This window comes from Pteropus medius, unplaced genomic scaffold, assembly GCF_902729225.1.
Source record: "Pteropus medius unplaced genomic scaffold, Ma_sr-lr_union100, whole genome shotgun sequence".
Classification (NCBI taxonomy): Eukaryota; Metazoa; Chordata; class Mammalia; order Chiroptera; family Pteropodidae; genus Pteropus; species Pteropus medius.
In genome coordinates this window covers 22,287,109-22,309,807 of record NW_024340696.1, presented here as the reverse complement: position 1 = coordinate 22,309,807, position 22,699 = coordinate 22,287,109, and the positions used below count along the sequence as shown (strand labels likewise).

Sequence of the window (22,699 nt, the reverse complement as noted above, 5' to 3'; positions counted from 1 at the left end):
TGACAACATTGGTATAAAACTAGAAATCAATCAGAAGAAAAAAACTAAAAAACAAAAACACATGGTGACTAAATAACATGCTACAATGAATGGGTTAATGATGAGATTAAAAAATAAATAAAAAAATAACTTAAGGCAAATGAAAATGAAAATACAACTCAATATCTATGGGGCACAGTAAAAGCGGTCTTAAGAGAGAAATTCATAGCTATATAGGCCTCTCTCAAAGGAAAGGAAAAAAAATAAATAATCTAATCTTACATGTAGTCATTAAAAAAAAAAAAAAAAAAAAAAACCAAAGAAAATAAAGAAGAAAGGAAATAATGAAGGCCAGAGCAAAATAAACAAAATAGACTCACAAAAAAAAAAAAAAAAAAAAAAAAAAATGCAAATGATTATGAAATCAAGAACTGGTTTCTTGAAAAGATTAACAAAATTGATAAACTTTTAACCAGGTTCATCAAAAAAGAAAAAGAAAAACAAAATAAATAAAATCAGAAATGAGAGAGAAGTGACAACTGACTCCACAGAAATAAAAAGATTAGAAGAAAATACTACAAGTGATTATGTGCCAACAAATGAACAATATGGAAGAAATAAATACAATCCTAGAAATATACAACCTTTGAAGATCGAATTAAGAAGAAACAGAAAATTTGAACAAACTATTATTACTAACAAAATCAATTCGGTAATTAAAATACTCCCAACAAATAAAAGTCCTGGACCAGATGGCTTCACAGGTGAATTTTACCAACCAAACATACAAAGAATTAACACATATTCTTCTCAAACTATTCCAAAAAATTCAAGAGAAGGGAAAGCTCCCTGTCTCATTTTATGAGGACACCATTACCCTGATTCTAAAACCAAACAAAGATATTATGAAAAAAAAAATTATAAGCCATTATCCTTGATGAACATAGATGCAAAAACATATCCTCAACAAAATGTTAGCAATCCAAATACATCAAGACATTAAAAAGATCATACACCATAATCAAGTTGGATTTGTTCTCAGGATGCAATACCTGTAAATCAATTAACGTGATACACCACATTAATAAAATGAAAGGTGGAAACTTATTTGTTTGTATGGGGTATGGTCTAATCATATGATCATATCAGTAGATGCAGAAAAAGCATTTGGCAAAATCTAGCATCCATTTATGATAAAAAAAAAACCTTCAGCAAAGTGGAAATACAGGGAACTTATCTCAAAATGATGAAGGCCATGTATGATAAACCCACAGATAATATCATATTCAATGAGAAAAAGCTAAAAGCATTTTCTTTAAGATAGGAACAAGACAAGGATGTCCACTTTCATCACTGTTATTCAACATAGTATTGGAAGTCTTAGCCACAGCAGTCAGATAAGTAAAAGAAATAAAAGGTATCTAAATTGGAAAGGAAGAGTAAAACTGTCATTATTTGCAGATAACATGATATATATAGAAGGAACCCTAAAGATTCCTCCAAAAACTATTAGAGATGATAAATGAATTCAGTAAAATAGTAGAATATGAAATTATTATTCAGAAATTGTTTGCATTTTTATACACCAATAACAAACTATCATAAAAAGAAATTAACAATCCCATTTACAATTGCATCAAAACAAAAAAAACCTAGAAATAAATTTAACCAAGGAAATACAAAACTTGTACTCAGAAAATTATAACGCACTAAAGAAAGAAATTGAATATACCAATAAATGGAAGCATATACAGTGCTCATGGATAGGAAGAATTAACATCGTTAAAATCTTCACATTATCTAAAGCAATCTATAGATTCATTGCAATCCCTATTAAAATACCAACAGAATTTTTCACAGTGCTAGAACAAATAATGCTAATATGTATATGAAACCACAAAGGACCCCAAATAGCCACAGTAATCTTGAGAAAGAACAAAGTTCTATATTACTATACTACAAGGCTATAATAATCAAAACAGCATGGTACTGCAATAAAAACAGGCATATAGATCAATGAAACAGAATAGAGAGTTCAGAAAAAAAGCCCATGTCTATATGGTCAATTAATCTATGACGAAGCGGGCAAGAATATAAAATGGGGCAAAGACAGTCTATTCAATAAATGGTATTGGGAAAACTGAACAAATATGTGCAAAAATATCAAACTAGACCACCTCTTACACCATATACAAGAATAAATTCAAAATGGATTAAAAACTTTCATGTAAGACTCTAAACCATAAAACTCCTGAAAGAAAACTAGACAGTAAACTCTCTGACATTGCTCTTATTTTTTTTTCTGATATACCTCCTTGGGCAAAATAAACAAATGGGACTACATCAAAATAAAAAGTTTTGACACAGCAACCATCAACAGAATAAAAAGACAACCTACTGAATGAGAGAAGATATTTGTTAATGATAAATTTGACAAGAAGTTAATATCCAACTTTATAAAAGAACTCATACAACTCAACATGAAAAAACAAACAAACAAAAATTTAAAAATGGGCCAAAAATCTAAATAGACATTACTCCAAGAGCATACGGATGGCTAGCTGACGTGAAAAGATGCTCAATGAAACTAACCATCAGATAAATGCAAACTGAAACCATAATGAGATATCATCTCATACCTGTCAGAATGGCTATTATCAATGAATCAACAAACAAGTGTTGGTGAGGACGTGAAGAAATAAGAACACTCCTGCACTTTTGGTGGGATTGTAAATTAGTGTAGCTACTCTGGAAAATAGTATGGAGTTTCGTCAAAAAACTAAAAATAGAACTACTTATGACCCAGCAATTCCAATTCTGGGTATTTATCCAAGGAAATCTGAAACACTAATTTGAAAAGATATATGCACTCCCATATTCACTGCAATTCCCAAGATTTGAAAGCGATGTAAGTGTCCATCAACAGACAACTGAATAAAGAAGAAGTGGTACATATATACAATAGAATATTACATGGCCACAAAAAGTATGAAATCTTACCATTTGTGACAAGATGGATGTATTTAGAGGATATTATGTTAAAATGGAATAAGTCAGATACAGAAAGATAAATATTGTGCGATCTCACTCATATGTGGAATCTAAAGAACAAAATATGTGGAATCTAAAGAATAAACAAAACAGAACAGACTCACGGATACAAAGAACAAACTAATGGTTGCCAGATGCGAGGGAAGTTGTGGGGCTGGGCAAAAAAGATGAAGGGATTAAAAAGTAAAAATTGGTAGTTATAAAATAGTCATGAGGATATAAAGTACAGCATAAGGAATATAGTCGACAGTACAATAATATTGTAATAACTATGTATAGTGCCAGGTGGATACTAGACTAATCATTTTGTAAATTATATAAATATTTAACTACTGTGCTTTACACCTGAAACCAATATAAAACAATGTTGAATGTCAACTGTAATTGATAAATAAAAATAAAAAGGAAAGTAGATTAATAGTTGACTAGAGTTGGCCCTGGGGGATGGGTGCATGCAGAGAGATGGAGTAAATGGGAGTGACTGTTAATGGGTAAGAGATTTCTTTCTGGGATGCTGAAAATGCTTTAAACTGGTTATAGTTATGATTGTACACTCTGTGAATATACTAAAAGCTGTCGAATTGAGTACTTTAGGCGAATTTTACTGTATGTAAGTCATAACTTAATAGAGGTTTTATTTAAAATAACACTAGACGAAACTGAACTAAATTGTGACTATATTACAAATCAGTAATTGTAGTCTTGGGCAATGATTTTATAGCAAAGAAAATTTGTGTCCGCACAAAATCTGTACACAGATTTTTATAACAGCTTTGATTGTAATAGCTAAAACTTGAATTTACTTTAACTAGTGAATATTAAACTGTGGTACAAACACACCATGAAAAATTACTCAGCAATAAAAAGGAACAAACTATTGATTCACCCAATAACATGGATGACTCTCCAGAGAATCATGCTAAGTGAGAAAAGAGAATCTCAAAGATTACATATGGAAAAATTCTATTTATATAACATTCTTGAAGTAACAAAATTACAGAAATGAAGAACAGGTTAGTGGTTGTCAAGGGTTAATGAGAGAAAAGTTAAGAAAGAAATCAATGTGGCTTATTGTAAAATATTCCTTTTAATCTTTTCTTCATAATTTTCATAATTGAAAAGATATTTTTTATCACCTTTCCATTTAAATATGTTTTTTTAATCAAGAATCCAAGTCATTACAAAAAAATAAATAAATAAAAGAATCCAAGTTGTTTAATAGAAGTCCAAAGGCGTAAGCTCAAATTCTGTTAAAAATAATTAACTTTTTTGAACATTTGACTCTGATTTTAGGCAACAAATTTTATTGATACTTTTGTTACTTTTAAGAGGAAATCACATCATAATCATTATGTATTTTTGATAATATCTCTTAATAAATATCGCTGTATTATCATTTAAAATCTTTTTATATATTAAACAGCTTTTTCATTTGCTCTGCCTCAGCAAGGTAAAATTGCAATTTATGGTGAAACCTGTAACAAATCTTCATCCAAATTCTCATTCTTTACTATTCTAGGGGTAATACTAGCTTCTCATTTCTACTTCATTCTCTTTCAATGGTACACTTTCATTTTAAATTTAAAAATTTGCCCATATATACCTTTTAAACTAGAACAATTTATTTAAAAAAAATTTAAAACTACTGATTTCAACACCATTAAAAGTGTTCCCAAATTCGAAGAAAGGAGCAAAGGCAAATGCTGAAGTTTTTCTCTCATGGCTAGTAACAGTAAACCACTATACCCTTATTTTCAATATATAGCAGGGATAATACATTAGGCATGAGATTTGGAAAGAAACGAAACTGCGAATAAGGATGAATGAGAAGGATGGACAAGATATCTATTTCATGTTTACTGACAATGAAAAAACAAAAGATATAAGAAGAATTTAGCTACCATTTTTATTTTCAAAAAACAATTAATTTGTTTCTTCTAATCATATAAGTTTTAATCTAAGAATATATGCATTATATAGAAATAAATAGAAGCAGCTACTTGCAATGATTGGGCTCCCAGAAAGAGAACAGCTCTCAAAGTGAATCCTGGAGGGCTTGGTGCTGACTCACATCCTGCTTCTTTAAGATAAAGGCTACATATAGTAATCTCAGAATTCCTGTGTCCACAAAATTAGTTCTCAGACACCTTCAAATGCAGATGTCTTTCTGACTTTGGAAGAGTTACCCTTTTCCTGATGCTAGTTTATTTGGCTTCTTGAGAATAAATATTTCTGGTTTTCTTAAAGTCACATCTATTTTTTTTCTCAAAGACGAATATTTCTAGTGTTTTTCCTGAATCTCAGAGGGGGTCTATGTCACAAATATCAACATCTTAAACAACATCATCATCACTGTCCTCATCAAATTTGGTAAATTCATTATGAAATATCTGCCTAAGGGTAAATATATTCCAGGGAGACCTAAAAATGTTTGCTTTTAACTACACTCATTTCTTAGTCATGGTCATCTAGATTGTCACCTCCTTCCATTTTGACAGAATGGATCTCTAATTCACCCAGGTAAATTCTATTTACTTGTTGGAGCCAAGATGGGTTATTTTCTTCTAGCTTTGGAAGAGAAAGTTGATATAATAGAAATATCTGTATAAAGATATTTAAAGATGATGAACTAACATAGAGTCCCCTGTTGCTAGTATATTCTGTGCATCCTGGGATGACTGAGAAACCGAATGCAAACTCAAATGGGTTGAATGTCAACTCTTTGTGAGAAGAATACAGTCATGCAAGTGGTCTTTCTCATTCATAGAAATGAAAACTCTAGATAAACTGCCGCTAATAGATTCATTTAAAGAAGACATTTATATGATCATCCTTCTAAATTTATATTAATATAGATTAACTGAAAAAGGCTAATGATTATTCCTATCTATTTGTATTACGTTATTTTTTTTTCTCTTTTACTTGAGGACAAGATTATGTTAGGAAGTCTAAACAGATAACTTTATATCTCTACTTATTTTCCTTAAAAAATGAACCTTTCAATCACTTAGATACTTAAGATATAAGTGATTTCTCTTCTGACTTATTTTCCTTAAAAAATGAACCTTTCAATCACTTAGATACTTAAGATATAAGTGATTTCTCTTCTGACATATGTATGTTTACAGAGATGTAAACATACTCTGAGATTTTGCAATGACTAGGTTGAAATGGGTTTGAAAATTCACAAAAGGCTATTTGTTTTAGACTCTATCTCAAGAATTTTTTTTTTTCTGAAAGCATTCTAAGAACATTCTTATAACCCTATTTTACTGACAATATATCTTTAAAGCGCAGTCCTGAAAAGAGCATTATTACTTATGTTCAATGAAAACAGAAGAATTTGTGTACCTGTACTAAGGCAGAAATTCTAGCACTAAAACAAGAAAAAGCTATGAGATCAAAACATATCTTTAGAGAAAAATTCTGGAGGGTTTGTTATATGGTTCTAAGAATTGTCTTTATAGGTTGGACTTGGGACATTTTTTCCTTTGTTTTCCTAAAATTCTGTAGTTCTCCTGAATCATAAGTGTTATTTTCAAAAGAGGAAAAAAACTTGTTTAAATTTCAAAAGTTAATATTCATGGAGGGGAAGAACAATTAGAAACGTGAGTTCTTTCCTGTTTAAAAATTAATTCTGAACATGAATTTTTGTCAAAGCAAATTTCACATGTGAATAAAAAGACCATTAATTAAACGACCATTAATAAAATACCACTAATTAAAAGACTACATATAATATGTGAATGAAACTGGATTTATAATGCATTTTAGCTTTTTAGCAATACAATCTAGAATATTTTTAAATAATATATAATCAGGAACAAATTATTAATAAAACAAAATGCAATCAAGTGTCAGATTTTAGCATTAATCGTAGGTAAACTGAATGTATTTCCAGGAATATAAGCATTCATGTTGGGGAAATAGTTTCATCGGATATAGAGTTTAATAATTGAAATATTAAGTTCTTTAAAATAAAGAAAACTGAAAGTACATATTGGGAGTTTATTATATGTTTAATGCTTTATGTAAACAATCTATGACATGAACTTATACCTCCAGTTTACTTATAATAAAACAGAAGCCAGGAGAGGTTAAATAAATCTCTAGTGAGTGTCAGATGTAGGGTTTTATGCCATGATCTAGTTTATACATTTAATCATTATGTTAAAGTGCATTGCATTGACTCAACAATCCTTTATATTTATTATTAATGCTGCTTTCTGATTCTTTGGTCTTTAGTTATTTTCGTTGTAAATTAAAATGAAGGATAAACTTATAGTGTTCTGAAAACACACAAGGGGCCTAAAATGCAAATTAATTTATAGTGTAGCCTCTAATTAGCTATAATTACAATATTTAATAATGAAACATCTATCTTTAGAGATAAATTGTTTCACTGAACTCCACTAGCACTACAATATGCTAATAACAATCAAAAGCATTATTCACATGCTGTCAAGAAATATAAAAGTACGTATTATTGCCAACCCTGAACTATTCTTCCAGTAAAACAAATTTAATATGGAACCTGAGTAAAAGAAAAATAAATTATGTAATTGTCCATAATTTGCCTCCACTTAAGGTAGCATGTCTTAATCCTACAGGACACTTTCACTCATACACATGTGCGCACATGTGAAGACACATTCACTCATTTGGAAAGTTTTTCATTTATGAAACTATTAAAGAATTTTTCTGAATACAGGAGGTCAATGAAAGTACTCACCAGAATGCATTAGACATTTAAACAACTGCAGGCACTGCCACAATCACAAATATCACAGCTAAAAGAGGAATTTTATCAGAATCTGATCCCTTTAAGACTACGACATTAAGCAGTAATGTTTAACTTAGTCATATTTTTAAAGGAATATTTTTGAGGAATCTATTATAGTCAGTTTGCAATTATCACCACCTACTAATGAGCTTTAAAAGTTATTTTATCCTTTTTCCAATCTATGTAGGGTTAGTGGGAAGAATATAAAAAATTAGGAATGATTTATGAATTGTGTTTGCTCCTTGTGAATTAGGCAGGAGGCAGTGTTAAGATTATTGAATATCAGAATAGCTCATGACTTTACATTTTGTTTGCTTCTAAGGAAGAATAACAGTTCTGTGTTGTCTTTAAATAAACATATAAGCATCAAAGATTGCAGCAGTAAGTAATAATAAACCATATTTTGCTTTAGGATATAATGAAAGAACCAACTTAATAGCTACAATGTGATGTCTTAAATCAACTCTTAAGATCAAAGAACAAAGTGATATTACTGCTATTTGGAGTTTTGAAAAAGAATAGGAAAACAAATGAACAAAAGAAAATTCAGCTTACCAAAGGTGCTAATAGGTATAAATTTTATTTGCAAAAAGAAAGGATAGCTTCTCCTAAAAATGAGATTGTAGGGCATGAAATATTAAAAATATGAACAGCCAAAGACAGTCTGAATTAAGTAGAAATTTCAGTGTATTCATCTGTAATTAATGGACAATTATAAAAATAAAAATAATATGTATTTTTTTATATATTTTATAGTTGAACTCCTCAAAGAACAGTAAGTGTGATTAATAGATCTTTCTTAGCCTCAATGCTAATAAATATAATTTCCTCAAATAATTTACAAAGCAGAAAATCTGGATTTTTTGTTTGTTTTAGAAATACCAAATGGTGCTTTTATTCAACTATTTATATAAAAGAAATTAAATTTTTATTTTAATTTTTTAGTCTAAGAAATACATTATAATTTCTAGATGATAATTTTAATAATATTTATCTTAGCCTATTTTTTGTATCCAAAAGTATGCCCTTCAATTTGCTTCAAATTGTTGCCTAACCAGTGGCTATAAGCTCTTACAATGACAACTATTATCCATTATCCAGCACTTGACATGCCAGCTCAACATCACTATATTAACTGACTGTCAATTTTTCTTATTCCCTGTGGGGCCTTCTCTCTTAAGATTGATGAGGTGCAACACAGTGTTTAAGCTGCCTTCCTGACTTGACAAACAGCAAGAGTGGTCCCTGCACAAAATGAAGGAGGGAGGGTGAAGGAAGGAGAGAACCACTGTGTATCCTAGAATAAAGCAACCTCACATGCTTGCTTTCCAAGGCAATTAAAACTTTCTTTCTCAGATTTTATATTTCACTCAAACACAGAACTTACTCTTCACTTAAAGGGCCCCAAAGCTTCACTGGTACATATTGAAAAATGTAACAATTAGAGAGGGATTGAACTTTCATCTCTCAGACATTTTAGAGACTCTCAGATAAAAGTTGCTGCTCCTTCCAAGTTTAAATACACTGAAACTCTAATCGCTTCTTAGAATTCCCCAAATGGTGGCATCACTTACTTTTTAACTATTCAATTCACTCTGGCAGAGCTAGGGTAATAAAACTCATCATATTCTAATTTTCAGACAGCTTGATAGAACCAATGTTCTTGGTATAAAGTGTAATGAGGTACTTTTTTTCCCACAGGAAAGTCTTCGACTCATATGCTCTGATGCCAACTAGCCTTCACATCTGCTGTTTCACCATTGATAGCTGTAACTTGGCAGGCCAAACTAGTGTCTGATGAAGCAGCTTTACTCAAAGGAACCATTTTATTTCTTGCAATGGGAACATAGTAAAATGGTGTTGGTTTTCTGTAGGCCTTATGCAAATCCCTGTAATAAACATAGGATCAGGTCTCGCATACAATGAATTGTGTGTTAGGATAGGCAGAGAGAATACAACTTTCTTTGGTAAAAATAACCGCCTCAATATGCCAATAAATTAAATGCATAATAAAAAATTGTTTTAAATATTTATTTAAAACATGATGAATTAATATCAAAATCACATTAGATGCTGATGACTATAATCTTATTTCATTAAATACCAACCTTATTTCATTAAATAAAATACCAACCTTATTTCATTAAATAAAATATTACCATTTAACCTAATGTTAATCATAATCCATTATCCACAACCAGTATCTTGACATCATTAATAACATTAAAATTTAGAAGAATTAGAGACATGATATGGCTACAAAAATCTTTGCTGAGATATTTCTTTTACATTTCTAGAAAAGGTGTCTGATAGCAAATAAAGAAAACATTAACCCGAACAAATGAAAATTTTAGTAATAATATTATTAATTTAAACTGACAGCTCAGATATGTCAGGGTTCATATAAAGATTTTAAGTTTTGTTTCATTTAATTAAGTAAATAGAAAAATTAAAACAGTAAACTAAATTATCCACAAACCTGAATACATGAAACAAATAAAAATTTCAAAATGAAGTTTCTATTTATTCTAAATAGCCATAGAGTTATTACCTAATTAGTAACTTACAAGCACGTTAGCAAGAATGAATTTTTGGCTCGGAAGCCTAAGTATATTCTGTTTTTCATCACCTAAGTTAGAGCAGAATGTCACATTGTAGGAGCATTTTTTTTTTTTTTCAGTTTAGATCTGCAGGGGGACATTGAGGAATTCTAAAGTGGTACAAAGGAAGACATAAATTAGAATTGTGTAATAATTTGTCCCTAATAGTATATATAGGTGCATTTTTTGTTCCACAACAAGGAAAGGAATGACAGTGGTTTACCAAATATTATAGGATACTACAATAAACTCAGGCAAGGAAACTATGAGCCCAAACTTCAAATCATTGCTCAGAACCTAACTATATATACCTATAGAGTAAGGCACTTCATGTCTTCTTAATCTCTTTTCCATTAGGTAAACACAAAGGTCACAGTACAATCCTTCTAGAACTCTAATATGTACCCTATTGGTCTCTTTAATTTTCCCTACCCTCCACCACAGTAGAAGAAACTGCAGTAAAGGCTTATAAAGAAAAGGTGAATTAATTAACACATCAGATTCCATAGAACATATATTTTCTCAACATTTATTCAGAGACACAAACAAAAGTCAGGGTTTACCTCATCATACTTTTCTGAGAAAGGAGAAAGCTCTAACCTTCTTTATCCTGCTACACGACAAATCTCAGGCAGATCTATAAAGAGCCTCCAGGAATGGTGTTTAAAGTGAAGGTATAATTAGATTATTTACTCTCAGGAAATCTCTGTTGGAAAAGTCTTTAAAGACAATTGAGGTAAAAAATTCAAAAGAAGTAAGAATGTGATCAGTTTATTTTATGCCTGTGTTTGATATTTTGTGGGATCTGGGTTTCAGAGAAGAAAAATGGGAAGTAGATATAATCAGTTATTAATTATTGATGCCCATAATGAAAATATTATTTAAATTTGAAATTAAATGAACTCTTCTTACACAATAGAATCACCAGAGGAGGTTATAAAAAATTCAGATGCCCAGGATCCTACCTTGAGATTTTTTAAATTACTTAGTCTACAGAGGGGCCTGAAGCCTCGGTATTCTCTAAAAGGTCCTCAAGTAATTCTAATGTTCTAATGTATAGACAGGGTGTGACTACTGATTTAAACAAATGGAAATTTTAAAGATGCTTAAAATTTAGCAGATGGTAGCCCCAGATAGGACAAAATAATTATCTTACCCTTGAAAAAAGAAAATTGGTGTAAAAATCAAGACTATTTCCTCATTTATCAGAGTGATATGATTGCTTGTTATAGACAAGACTATATTTCCATGTGCTATACATGCCATTCAGTCCTACTGGTTGTAGCACAGCTATATCTCCTACGACTTCAGTAGATAAAGACTGGGCCCATAAGTTGAAGTAGTGCTCTAAGTGGAGATCCTGGTAAAATTATCAGTATCACTAACTTTGCTGGGCTATGGTCTAGAACTTATGATGCTTATGTAGCAGGGTACAATCTATCAACAAATCAAACATTTTAGTCACAAAACTTTGATGATAATATACCTATGCTCATGTTAATACCTTTTTTTAAAATTAGTTTCTAGGCATTAGGCATAGAGACAATATCCCCATATGAGACTCAAAGCTGAAATTTGAGAACTTTTCCACCTTAAATTACTGAGGAGAAATGGAGGATGTCATTACTAAACATAAATTGACTCCAAGTTAAAAAAAAAAAAAAGCCTACAAGCAAAGCTATGCGGTCAGTTAGTAACACAACTCGTACACAATTATTTAAGAAATAATCTCTGTACTTATTTTAGTACTATAATAAATTTCTAATTGTTATATTGTCAAAGAACTCCTTCAAGATAATGGTAGAAAGTGATTAAAACATGTATAATAGTAAATATGGTATGTAATGAAGGACATACCCAATTTCTATCCATGTGCATTATTTGTCTAAATAATCATTGAACCTCTTCTTTATTATGACCATACATAACTGGAAATTTGCTATACAAAATATAAAAGACATATAAAGTGTAAGTTCACTAATGCATAGCATAGTGATTGTAGTCAACAATACTGTATTATCAACTTCAAAACTGCTAAGAGACAAGATCTTAATTGTTCTCACCACAATAAAGAAATGATAATTATACGATGTGATAGAGATGTTACCTAACACTAAAGTGCTTATCATATTGCAATATATAAGCTTATCAAATCACACATTGTACACTTAAACTTACACAATGTTATATGTCAATTATCTCTCAATAAAAATAAACAAAATAAAGTGAATTCAAAAGTAATTTTAGATGATCTTTCTTCTAAAACTATTTTGTCAATTTTCTGCATATGCAAAATGTAACTTTCAAAAAATTTTATCATGAATACAATAAGAGAAAAATAAACACTAATTTCATAAAACACTTTTCTATGTGAAAAGTACAGTAAGGTGCCATTTTGAGAATTTACTCTTCTAATGTATAAATCTCTTCACAGTAAATGTATTATACTCACATTATCACCACTATTCTAAATATAAACAATAAGTAAAAAATCGCAGAAAATAAAAAGATATGAGTAATGTCCAATGAATGGTATATGATTCTAAATCCATTTATTAATTGCATGCAGTAAACTGCCAACTTTTTACATTTTATCCATCAACTAAAAAATTGCTTATGTTCTTTTGGCCTTTAAAAAGCAAAACTCACTCAAGCTTTCAAGGAATCATTACAGGCATGCCGCACAAGCAATTCAGGCTTAAAAACCTATACTATCACCCAGCATAATTTAATTTTAGAAGACCATTGAACTGATAAGCTCAGAATAAGGAGCAGACTATAAAGAACATGTTATAGCTGTATTTGCCCTAATTGCTTAAGGCAAATGTTTTAGAAACTTAATCTGATCAAATAGTCGAGGTCATATGGGTGAGCCAAAATGACTAACACACTTAGCTCTTCTCAGTAGTGATGGCTATGCCATAATATCTTTGGTCATTACTTTTATTGTTCATACTATGAGTACCTTGGTTATTGCTTTTATTATTAACAAGTCACTTAACCTCTCCATGGCCCAGTTTCCTCATCTGTTAAATGAGCATAATAATAATTGCTTTCTACCTTCCTTACGAGTGAAGATTAATGAGCTGGCATTTAAAATGTATTTTGAGTTCTCCTAAAGAGGGAGGCTATGCATAAAGAAAAATAGAAGAAAACAAACTATATTTATTGCTAGAAACCAAAAGATAAAACCTTTCCCTCCAGATGGAGTAATCTACTTGTTTGCATTCCTAATACTATCCAAATAAATTGACTTACACTTCCAAATAATTTGACTCTTAACCCAAGGTTAAGATGGAAATGTCATAAAGTGCTACATATTTTGAAGAAATGTTTTTAGCTCTCCACGGAATAGCAAAATTTTGAAAGTAATCACATACATTCTATCCAAAACCCTCTGTCATAGGTGTTCCATAAATTAATTAAATATTCATTGTTCCAGTAGATAACTGTATAGAATATGATAAAAGAAGTGAGTTGCTACCATAAAAATGGAAGTAAATATATAAAACTGATTAAGGGTCACATAGCGGATGATAATGACATCATTAGAGGAGAATGGGAAAATGGGAATCTGTGAATATAGGGGCAGACAATATTTTTAAAGTATGCCTTGTAGTAACTTGGAAGATAGAAAATGCATGAATAATCTTTTAGACTTGGCCCCCAAAACATCCAGGCAAAATGGCAAAATATTCAAGGTATCAGTTAGTTATTTTAGCTATGTAGAATAAGGTAGTATAAGAAAGAGATCGAATATTAACAAAGAACAACAAAGAGGATAAGAAGGAGAAGGAGAAGGGGAGGGGAGGGAAATAATTTAAAAGAACTGGGTGGTTTCCAAATAATTTTGAGGAGAAACAGAGTTAGAACTAAGTAAAAAAATGTTTCTAATCTTCAGTGTCTCCAGCTAGTAAAAGTTCTCAAAATTGTTTCAACACAGCGCCAGGCCTTAATTAAAGATCAAATTAAGTATGTTGCCTTGAGGTGCTTTGTTAAGACCCCTGAAAAAGCTAAAGCAATGCCTTGTAGATTTTCTTCTCTGGATAAAGAGCTTCTAGCTCAAAATAGCAATAATTAAGTTTAGAGAGAAAGGCCTCTTAAGAAGAACTATGGGTGTGGTTTTCAGTGGTCTCCAACCTTTTTGGCACCAGGTACTGGTGCTTCTTTGAGAATCTAATGCCTCATGATCTGAGGTGGTGCTGAGGCAGTGATGCTAGCACCAGGGAGCAGCAGGCTCACCTATCACTCACCTCCTGCTGTGCGGCCTAATTCCTAACAGGCCACACACTGGTACTGGTCTGTGGCCTGAGGGTTGGGGACCCCTGGTTTAGATTATAAATGGACTCAGATGGATACATTTACAAGCCATAAAAGTTTAGCAGAAATGGTACTGCCAGAAGAACTGCCACCCTGCTATAAAAGAAACAAAGTCTATTCAAAATGTAGAAAAGTCTTGGGTCAACAAGTTTAGAAGAGGAGGACAGCTGACTTGTAAGCTAACTAAAGGTTTACATTAAATACCACTAACGGGTTTGGGTTTTTTAAGTAACATTATTGTGCCAATCAATAATGAATGTAGCCCAAGCCATATGCAGAGTCTGTTCTGAGAACTTGAGATCAAAGTGTAGATGATATAGATTCAATCCCTGTCCTGCTGCCCAGTGTAGTGTGGTTACAGAGGAACCAAACAAATATAGTTTGGTAAGTATTAAATTGCTTGCTGTTCTGAGTACCTCACTTTATCTCATCATATAGGCATTATATCATCTTATATCATCACAAGAATAAGAAAGATGAGGACAGTACAATAAGATATTTAGAGAGAGAAAGAGAGCGAGCAAGAAAGAGACTATATTCATACAACTTTTCATACAATATATTGTTATAGTCTTTCTACTTTATTATTAGTTATCATTGCTAATGTCTTACTGTGACTAATTTATGAATTAAACAGGTATGTATTTATAGGAAAAAAACTAATGTATATAAAGTTTGGTACTATTTGTGGTTTCAAGCATCCACTGGAGATTTTGGAACATATCTCCAATGTTCCAAGGGTAAGGGAATACTGCTATATACTATTTCAAAATACATAGACTAGAAAAGAGCTTTTAAAAATTGCTCCACAGATTTTTTTTAATTTCACTTATTAAATTATTCTCTCTTACTGACAGCAATAATCAGAAGAATGAAGTAATTTAAGTTAGATAAACATAGTGTGATCTCTCTTAAATCTATTCCAAAATTGTTTATCCAATTGTCAGTCTTAGAAACATAATTGACTTGACTATGGTTAAAATCATTCTAAATTCTGAATTTTTTAAATTAAATTTTAGCCATGTATTCTAAAAATACTAATATATATAACATCTATCAAGCTTTTACCTGGTGCTTAGTATATCACCCAGAACTTTTATTTAATATTCAAAAAATATTATGAAAATGGTTCTGTTAGTCATTCTTATTTAGAGATTTGAAGTCAGAGTTTTCTAAGAAGCAAGTGTCTTACCTAAATGTAGTTAACAGGAGGTGAAGCCAGGAATTAAGCTCTGGTTTCTCTGATTACATAGTTTTTTCATTCTTAACAACTATTCTAAATTGTAGACTCTATGTTTTCAGAAATATTAAATGATTTAATAATAGATATTTGATGCCACTTAAATGTCCTTTTAATATGTGGCATAATTTTTGTAATAACCATAAAAGAGGACATATATCTCCTTCAATATCATCTTTCTTTGGAAGGACAGTCTATATTCGTATATGTGTAAGGCAGAGATTTCAGTTAGACCAAGTCCAGGAGGGATCTTATTGAACTTGGAAAACCTGAGTCATGGTTGCATAGAAACAAGGTGATTCAGCATCATTTTGTAAAACATATGACTCACTTTGAAAATATAAAGATTCTCAAAAGAGACCAAAACACTTACAGGCTCTAGCTGAGTTATTTTTGAGCACGTAATCTATATGTATTCATTCTCTTAATCTTTATACTTCAGAGAGAAAAGAATGTGCTTGTTGCTTAGCAACATTTTACATAGTGTTCAGCCCTAGGGTAAAATTTCACTTCCACTACACCAAGTTCCCAGATTCCAAGAAGGAGGTTTTGAGTCTTCCTTGTTTTTCAATAAATTCCCTGGCCCTCAGCTATTTTATTATTTAAATATGATTAAGATAGAATAGATAACCCAGAAATAAATCCATGCCTATATGGTCATTTAACCTACAACAAAGGAGGCAAGAATATACAATGGGATAGAGACAGTCTCTTCAACAAATGGTGTTGAGAAAACTGGACAGATACATGCCAAAAAATAAAACTGGATCACCTTCTTACAACATATACAAGGATAACTCAAAATGGATTAAACACTTACATGTAAGACCTGAAACCATAAAACTTCTAGAAGAAAACATAGATAGTAAACTCTCTGATACTGCTATTAGTAATTTTTTTCTGATATATCTACTTGGACAAGGGAAACAAAAGAAAAACAGTAAACAAATGGGACTACATCAAACTAAATGGTTTTTGCACAGCAAAGGAAACCATCAACAAAATGAAAAGAAAACTTACTGAATGGGAGAAGATATTTGACAAGGGGTTAAATCCAAAATTTATAAAGAACTCATACAACTCAACAAGAAAAAATAACTAATACAATTAAAAAATAGACAGAAGAGCTGAATAGGTATTTCTCCAAAAAGGACATATAGATGGCCAATAAACATATGAAAAGATGCTCAAGGTCACAATTGATCAGAGAAATACAAATGAAAACCACAATGAAATATCACCTCATGCTTGTCAGATTGGCTATCAGCAAAAAATCAAAAAACAAGAAATGTTGGCTAGGATGTGTAGAAAAGGGAAAAATTATACAGCCACAATGGAAAACAGTATGGAGGTTCTTCAAAAAATTGAAAAAATACAACTACCTTTTGAGCCAGTAATTCCATTTTGGGGTATTTATCCAAAGAAAACCAAAATACTAGTTTATAAAGATCTATACACCCCTATGTTCACAGCAGCACTATTCACAATAGCCAAGATAGGAAGTAACCTAAGTGCCCATCTATAGACGATTGAATAAAAAAGTTATGGTACATACATACAATGGAATATTATTCAGCTATTAAAAAAATGAAAGCTTACCATTTTCAATGACATGCATGAACCTAGACAATATTATGCTAAGTGAAATAAATCAGACAGAGAAAGACTTTTTGATTTCACTTATAAAAGGAATCTAAGGAACAAAAGAAAAGAACAAACTGAATGAAGACAGACTCATAAATACAGAGAACAAACTGGTGATTGCCAGAGGGTTGGGAGTTGCGGGGCTGGATGAAAAAAGTGAAGGGATGAAGAAGTACAAACTTCTTGTTATGAAACAGTCCTGGGGATTTAGAATATAGTATAGGATATATAGGCAATATTATTGTAATGGTTGTCTGTAGTTCCAGATGGATGCTAGAGTAATTGGGAGAATCACTTCATGGATTGTATAAATGTCTAACTTTTTTAAATTTAAGAAATAAAAAATGAAAACAAAGAACATATTGATGATACAATATAGTATCTATTGTTTACATGGAATAACCCTGAAGAGTCACCATCTTCTCAATTTTGAGCTATTTTGCCCATCATGACTTACATCTATCCTGGGAAGAATGTGTATTGAGTATAAGGAATGTAGAAATGAAAAAGATAAAACTGTTCTTGAAGACAATATATACTCATAAGATCAATGAACAAAGTCAAGCATGTTCTTTGGAAACAAAATTATTTAATGTTGTAGAATGGCTATATAACTGTCTCTGTGTAGACTGAGGACTTACCCCTTTAAGGCTGGGTATCGTGAACCAGCTCTTCTTGGTTGTAGTAACAAAACTATACCATTCTTTAAAATAATTTTCTAGAACTGAGCATTCCAGAACAATTAGCTAACAGCAGGGTCTTGTTAAATTAGTAAAAACAAGATGGAAATTTCCTTAGAAATCAGTGCCTTACGGTGCTTCCTAGAGTGTCTGTATGCATTAGTGTTAATTAAGAAATAAAAGAGTGGTATCAGATGTAAATAGACTGTACGCAATAGTCCCTGGTTCACTGCAGAGTTTCAAAATGAGCATTCAATTGCTTCAATTCCAGATTTCTAGGGAATTTCTTGAAATTTTCATTTCCATTGGCTAATGTAGGTATACAGTTTAACAAGCCAAAATATGAAGTCGAAATTGGTATCATTTAGGGCTACACTAAAATAACTAAAGAAAAACCAAATTTCAACATGTCCTTTTAAATTCTAGTTTCAAAAGTAAGAATTCGGCATGTGATAAAGTTATCAACATAAAATTATTGTCAACTTAGTAATTATCATTATGCAGTTTTTATTATGACTAGTGTACATTCCAGAAACCTTCAATTCTATAGAAAGAAAGTCTGTGCTGTTGGAAACAGAAAGTTGTTTCATGTCTATTACCTCTGGGTGCTAGAGGCACCCTCACATGTGAGAAAGAAAAACAAGAAATAAAAGAGTAAGAAAAAAGTTAATAATAAGGAAAAGTGAAGGTAGGCAAATGATGCTGCAGGGAGCAATTGAACTAAGAAAAAGAAAAGACCAGAATACTGGAAAGACTGAAAAGGCAAAAAGGGGAGAAAATAAACTTTCAGCATTAAAGATGTGAAAAGTGAGAATTTTTAAAAATTGATTTTCTAGAGATAAAACTTTTTTGTAATATATAAGAGCTTTCAAACAGGATATTTGAGTCTTCTGCAAAACAAAAATAATATTAAAACTCAAGCATTTGTGAAACAGAAATAATCACTTCTGGTATGAAATCACTTGTGTTATTTTACAAATTCAACTTCAAAAGTCTCTTGAATACTGTAATAATTTAAATGCAATAAGTATTCACTGTCTGCAAAGTTATTTATACTAACAATGCATATTTAGCAATTTCAACAGTTGATTTCTTTTTTTAAAAAGTGAATAAGAAAAGCAATCTCTATTAATTATAAATAGTAAATGGGGGAAAACCGATCAATTGCAATTAACATATTCAAATAGCACCATACTGATCATAATGCTTTACTCATATTTAGATAATAAATTTGAATAAATAATAATATTTTCCAATTAAATGTAAAATATGTATCCATGCTTTAATCTAGCCATGTGAGATATTCACTTTGAAAATAATTAAATTTTAAGAATGACAAAAATTTGATGAAACAATCAAATTTATCTCATTCTTTGGATATTTAGAGTCCTCTAGAACGCTAAACAAAAAGTTAATTTGGTTTAGTAAGAATTTTCACAAAGAAAATTACATAATTTTTTGCCAAAACTGCTGTTTTAAGTTGTATAAAACCCAGTTCTATAACTCCAACTAAACTATAATCACCTTGAAAGTGAGAATTAGATTATATTTACTTCAGAATAAGCAATACATAATGCAATTTCTGGCACTCAACAAGCACTTGATGGACATTTGATGAAAGAATTTATTTTATAGCTTGAGTCAATTATTTTAAAAAAAAAGAAAAATATCTAACACTTGTACTATATATTTAACTGCCTGTGCATTTGTGTCAAGTGAAAGAAAATACCAATGCTTATAAATTTGCCCAACCTACAAAGAAATTAAAAATATTTGGTAACATATTACAGCAGTTATGAAGCAATACTGACTCCCTAAAGTGAAATTTGGTACTCTGGCCCAGTGAGATCAGCTGGAATAAGGAGAAGAAAGGGAGGATAAAGAGGAGAACAAACATTCTATATGCCGGGAACTTGGTAAAAGCACACTTTGCATTTAAATTTTCCACAGGGCTGTCCCTCTGGAAACCACTGCAAGCTCAATAGGGTAGCCCATTTTCAGATTCTGTGCCTCTCAGAATATTAAGTGGATGAATGTATAGATAACAAGAACTATTTCTGTTTTTTTTTCTTTTAACCCTATTTCCCTTCCTTTTCTGTAGGCTTCTGAACAAATAAATCTTGTCTCATCTTAACAGAAAGAAATGTATAAATGGGGAATATTCTTACATGTAATCATTTTATTCTTCTAGAATAAACAAGCCTTGTATCAATTTTTAATAAATATATTACTTATTTGTTTTACATTCAAAGATAAAATCATGTTGGGGGAAAAAAATGTTACTTTTAGGTAGATTTTCTGCCAAACAAAAATAGAATACTTGTAAAGCCGAAACTCCTTGCCATTTGCAAATATTTTTAAATGTTTTGCCTTCATGGTCATATATTTTGTTGTATATCTTTCTACCCCCTCAAGTCTATGGTATTGATAACATGGTGTTGTTACATTCTTATATTCATTGATAGAGAAGTATTTGTTTGCACTCTATCATTTTAATACATTAATTTTAGATAACCAGTAGGTCTTACCTTGAAAAATGTCATAGTTGCACCATCCTCCACCGCGCCGTACTCTATCTTGGTTTGTTTAGCTAAATCATCGGCAGAGTCAATAGGGGATTCCATCCGCTCCACTGTCAGAAAGGCGGCTAAGTTAGCAGTATACGAAGAAATGATGATAAGTGTGAAAAACCACCAAATGCCTCCCACTATCCTGGTGGACAGCGCTTTGGGCATGAGCTCAGAACCTAACAGAGATTTGGGGGAAAAGGTGAAACGAATACAGAGAATTTGGTCAGCAGTCAGGTACTTTTGGTGACAGTGGCAGAATGGAATCACTGTGTAATAAAAACTTAAATCATAGATTTACATATTGCTTTAGAAAGCAGCAACAATCATTGGGAGAGCAGAGGGTAATTTCAGTTAATAAGCAGTCTCTTAGGACACTTGTGGTTAAGTATAGTGACAGGAGACTCAAATTCTACTGGAGACAGTGCAAAGTAACAATTAAATATTAATGAGTGAAAAACCTTTATGCAAACAGCATTAGAAGGAGAAAACAAATCTTTCTAGTTTATAAACCACATGTATAGTTTTTCATTTCCTTGTTAGAAGTGTGGGTTTTAGAAGAAATGATTTAACGTATGTTCGGATCCATTGTTTAGAAAGTTTTACATAAAGTTTTATTTTTCATGTTCATGAAGCTCTAAACTTTTGTTCATCTTGCCATTTAAAAAAGTCATGTTGTATAAAATAATTTCAATACCCATGTTTCTTGACATGTGTGACTTTAGTCCAGTTTTTATTTCAAAATAGGGTAGTAAATTATTTGCTATGTATAAACTAATGTCTCCTATCACTATAGTTGGCTTTAACGAGGTATATCAAAATAAGTAGTTAAATTGTCACAAATTTATTTTCACACACATATATATATTTCATAAATATATTAAATATATGGCTGGAGTTGCCTGCTCATGGTATTAATAAGAGAATGGGATCTGAATTATATTTTACTTTTTATTATTATTAATTTTAATTGATTTAGATTATAAAATAAAATCCTAACAATTTTAAAAATCAAGTCTAATAGTTTTACCACATTATTTACATTATATACATTATTTACATTCTTAATGTTGAAGTTAATACATATCAGCAGGTATTATTTTTTATTAAAAAGTATACTAAATTCATGGATATATATAATATATTACTGTTCACTTTTTATCATTTTGAATCTATAATCAAGAAAGCATTGGATACAAATTACTTAATTTTTAATTGAGTTTGAGTAAAATGGAATGAAGCAAAGATGGACGTCATTTGCTGATTTATTTTATAATCATATATTTAATGTAATCACTGATGCAGTAAGGTAACATATCTTTAGATAGAGTGAAAAATGCAACAAATTATGCATGTTAACATTGAAAAGAAGTGGTATTATGACTGGAATATATCAAAGCAGCCCATCTTACACTACAGGTCATCTTACTCTTGCAATTTCAAACAAACAAACAAAATTTTAAAAAGTAGACAGACTTGGACATGACAGCCAACTCCAGCTCCAGACTCTGCCTACCGGTCTGTAAAGGCAAAAAAAAAAAAAAAAAAACCAGAAAAGTACCTTTCTGATGTAGTTGCTCTAGGCCCTGTCAGACACACACTGGACACTGAAACACTAAAATCCTCCCAAGATGATCAGCAGCTTAGGCTGCCCATTCATTTTTTTTAACAACACCACCAATAGAATCAAACAAGACTGGGAGAGAAAAGAACAGTAGAGACATTCGACAAAAATGGCCCAATTACCACAAGTTCATATCTTACCCAAGGACTTAACGCGAGTACCTCCTAGGCTTGTGAATCAGAGCCTGGTTAGGGGCTGACTGTCATGTACT

General features: G+C 31.1%; 1 protein-coding gene across 1 annotated transcript in view; it reads right to left on the bottom strand.

The window, feature by feature from the left end:
* Positions 1 to 22,699, bottom strand: part of GRIK2 (glutamate ionotropic receptor kainate type subunit 2) — a 561,852-nt gene that overhangs the window by 84,247 nt on the left and 454,906 nt on the right. Inside the window, exon 13 of the mRNA XM_039871757.1 lies at positions 20,826 to 21,043. Coding sequence (XP_039727691.1) covers positions 20,826 to 21,043 — 218 coding nt within the window. The remainder of the gene's footprint in view (positions 1 to 20,825; positions 21,044 to 22,699) is intronic.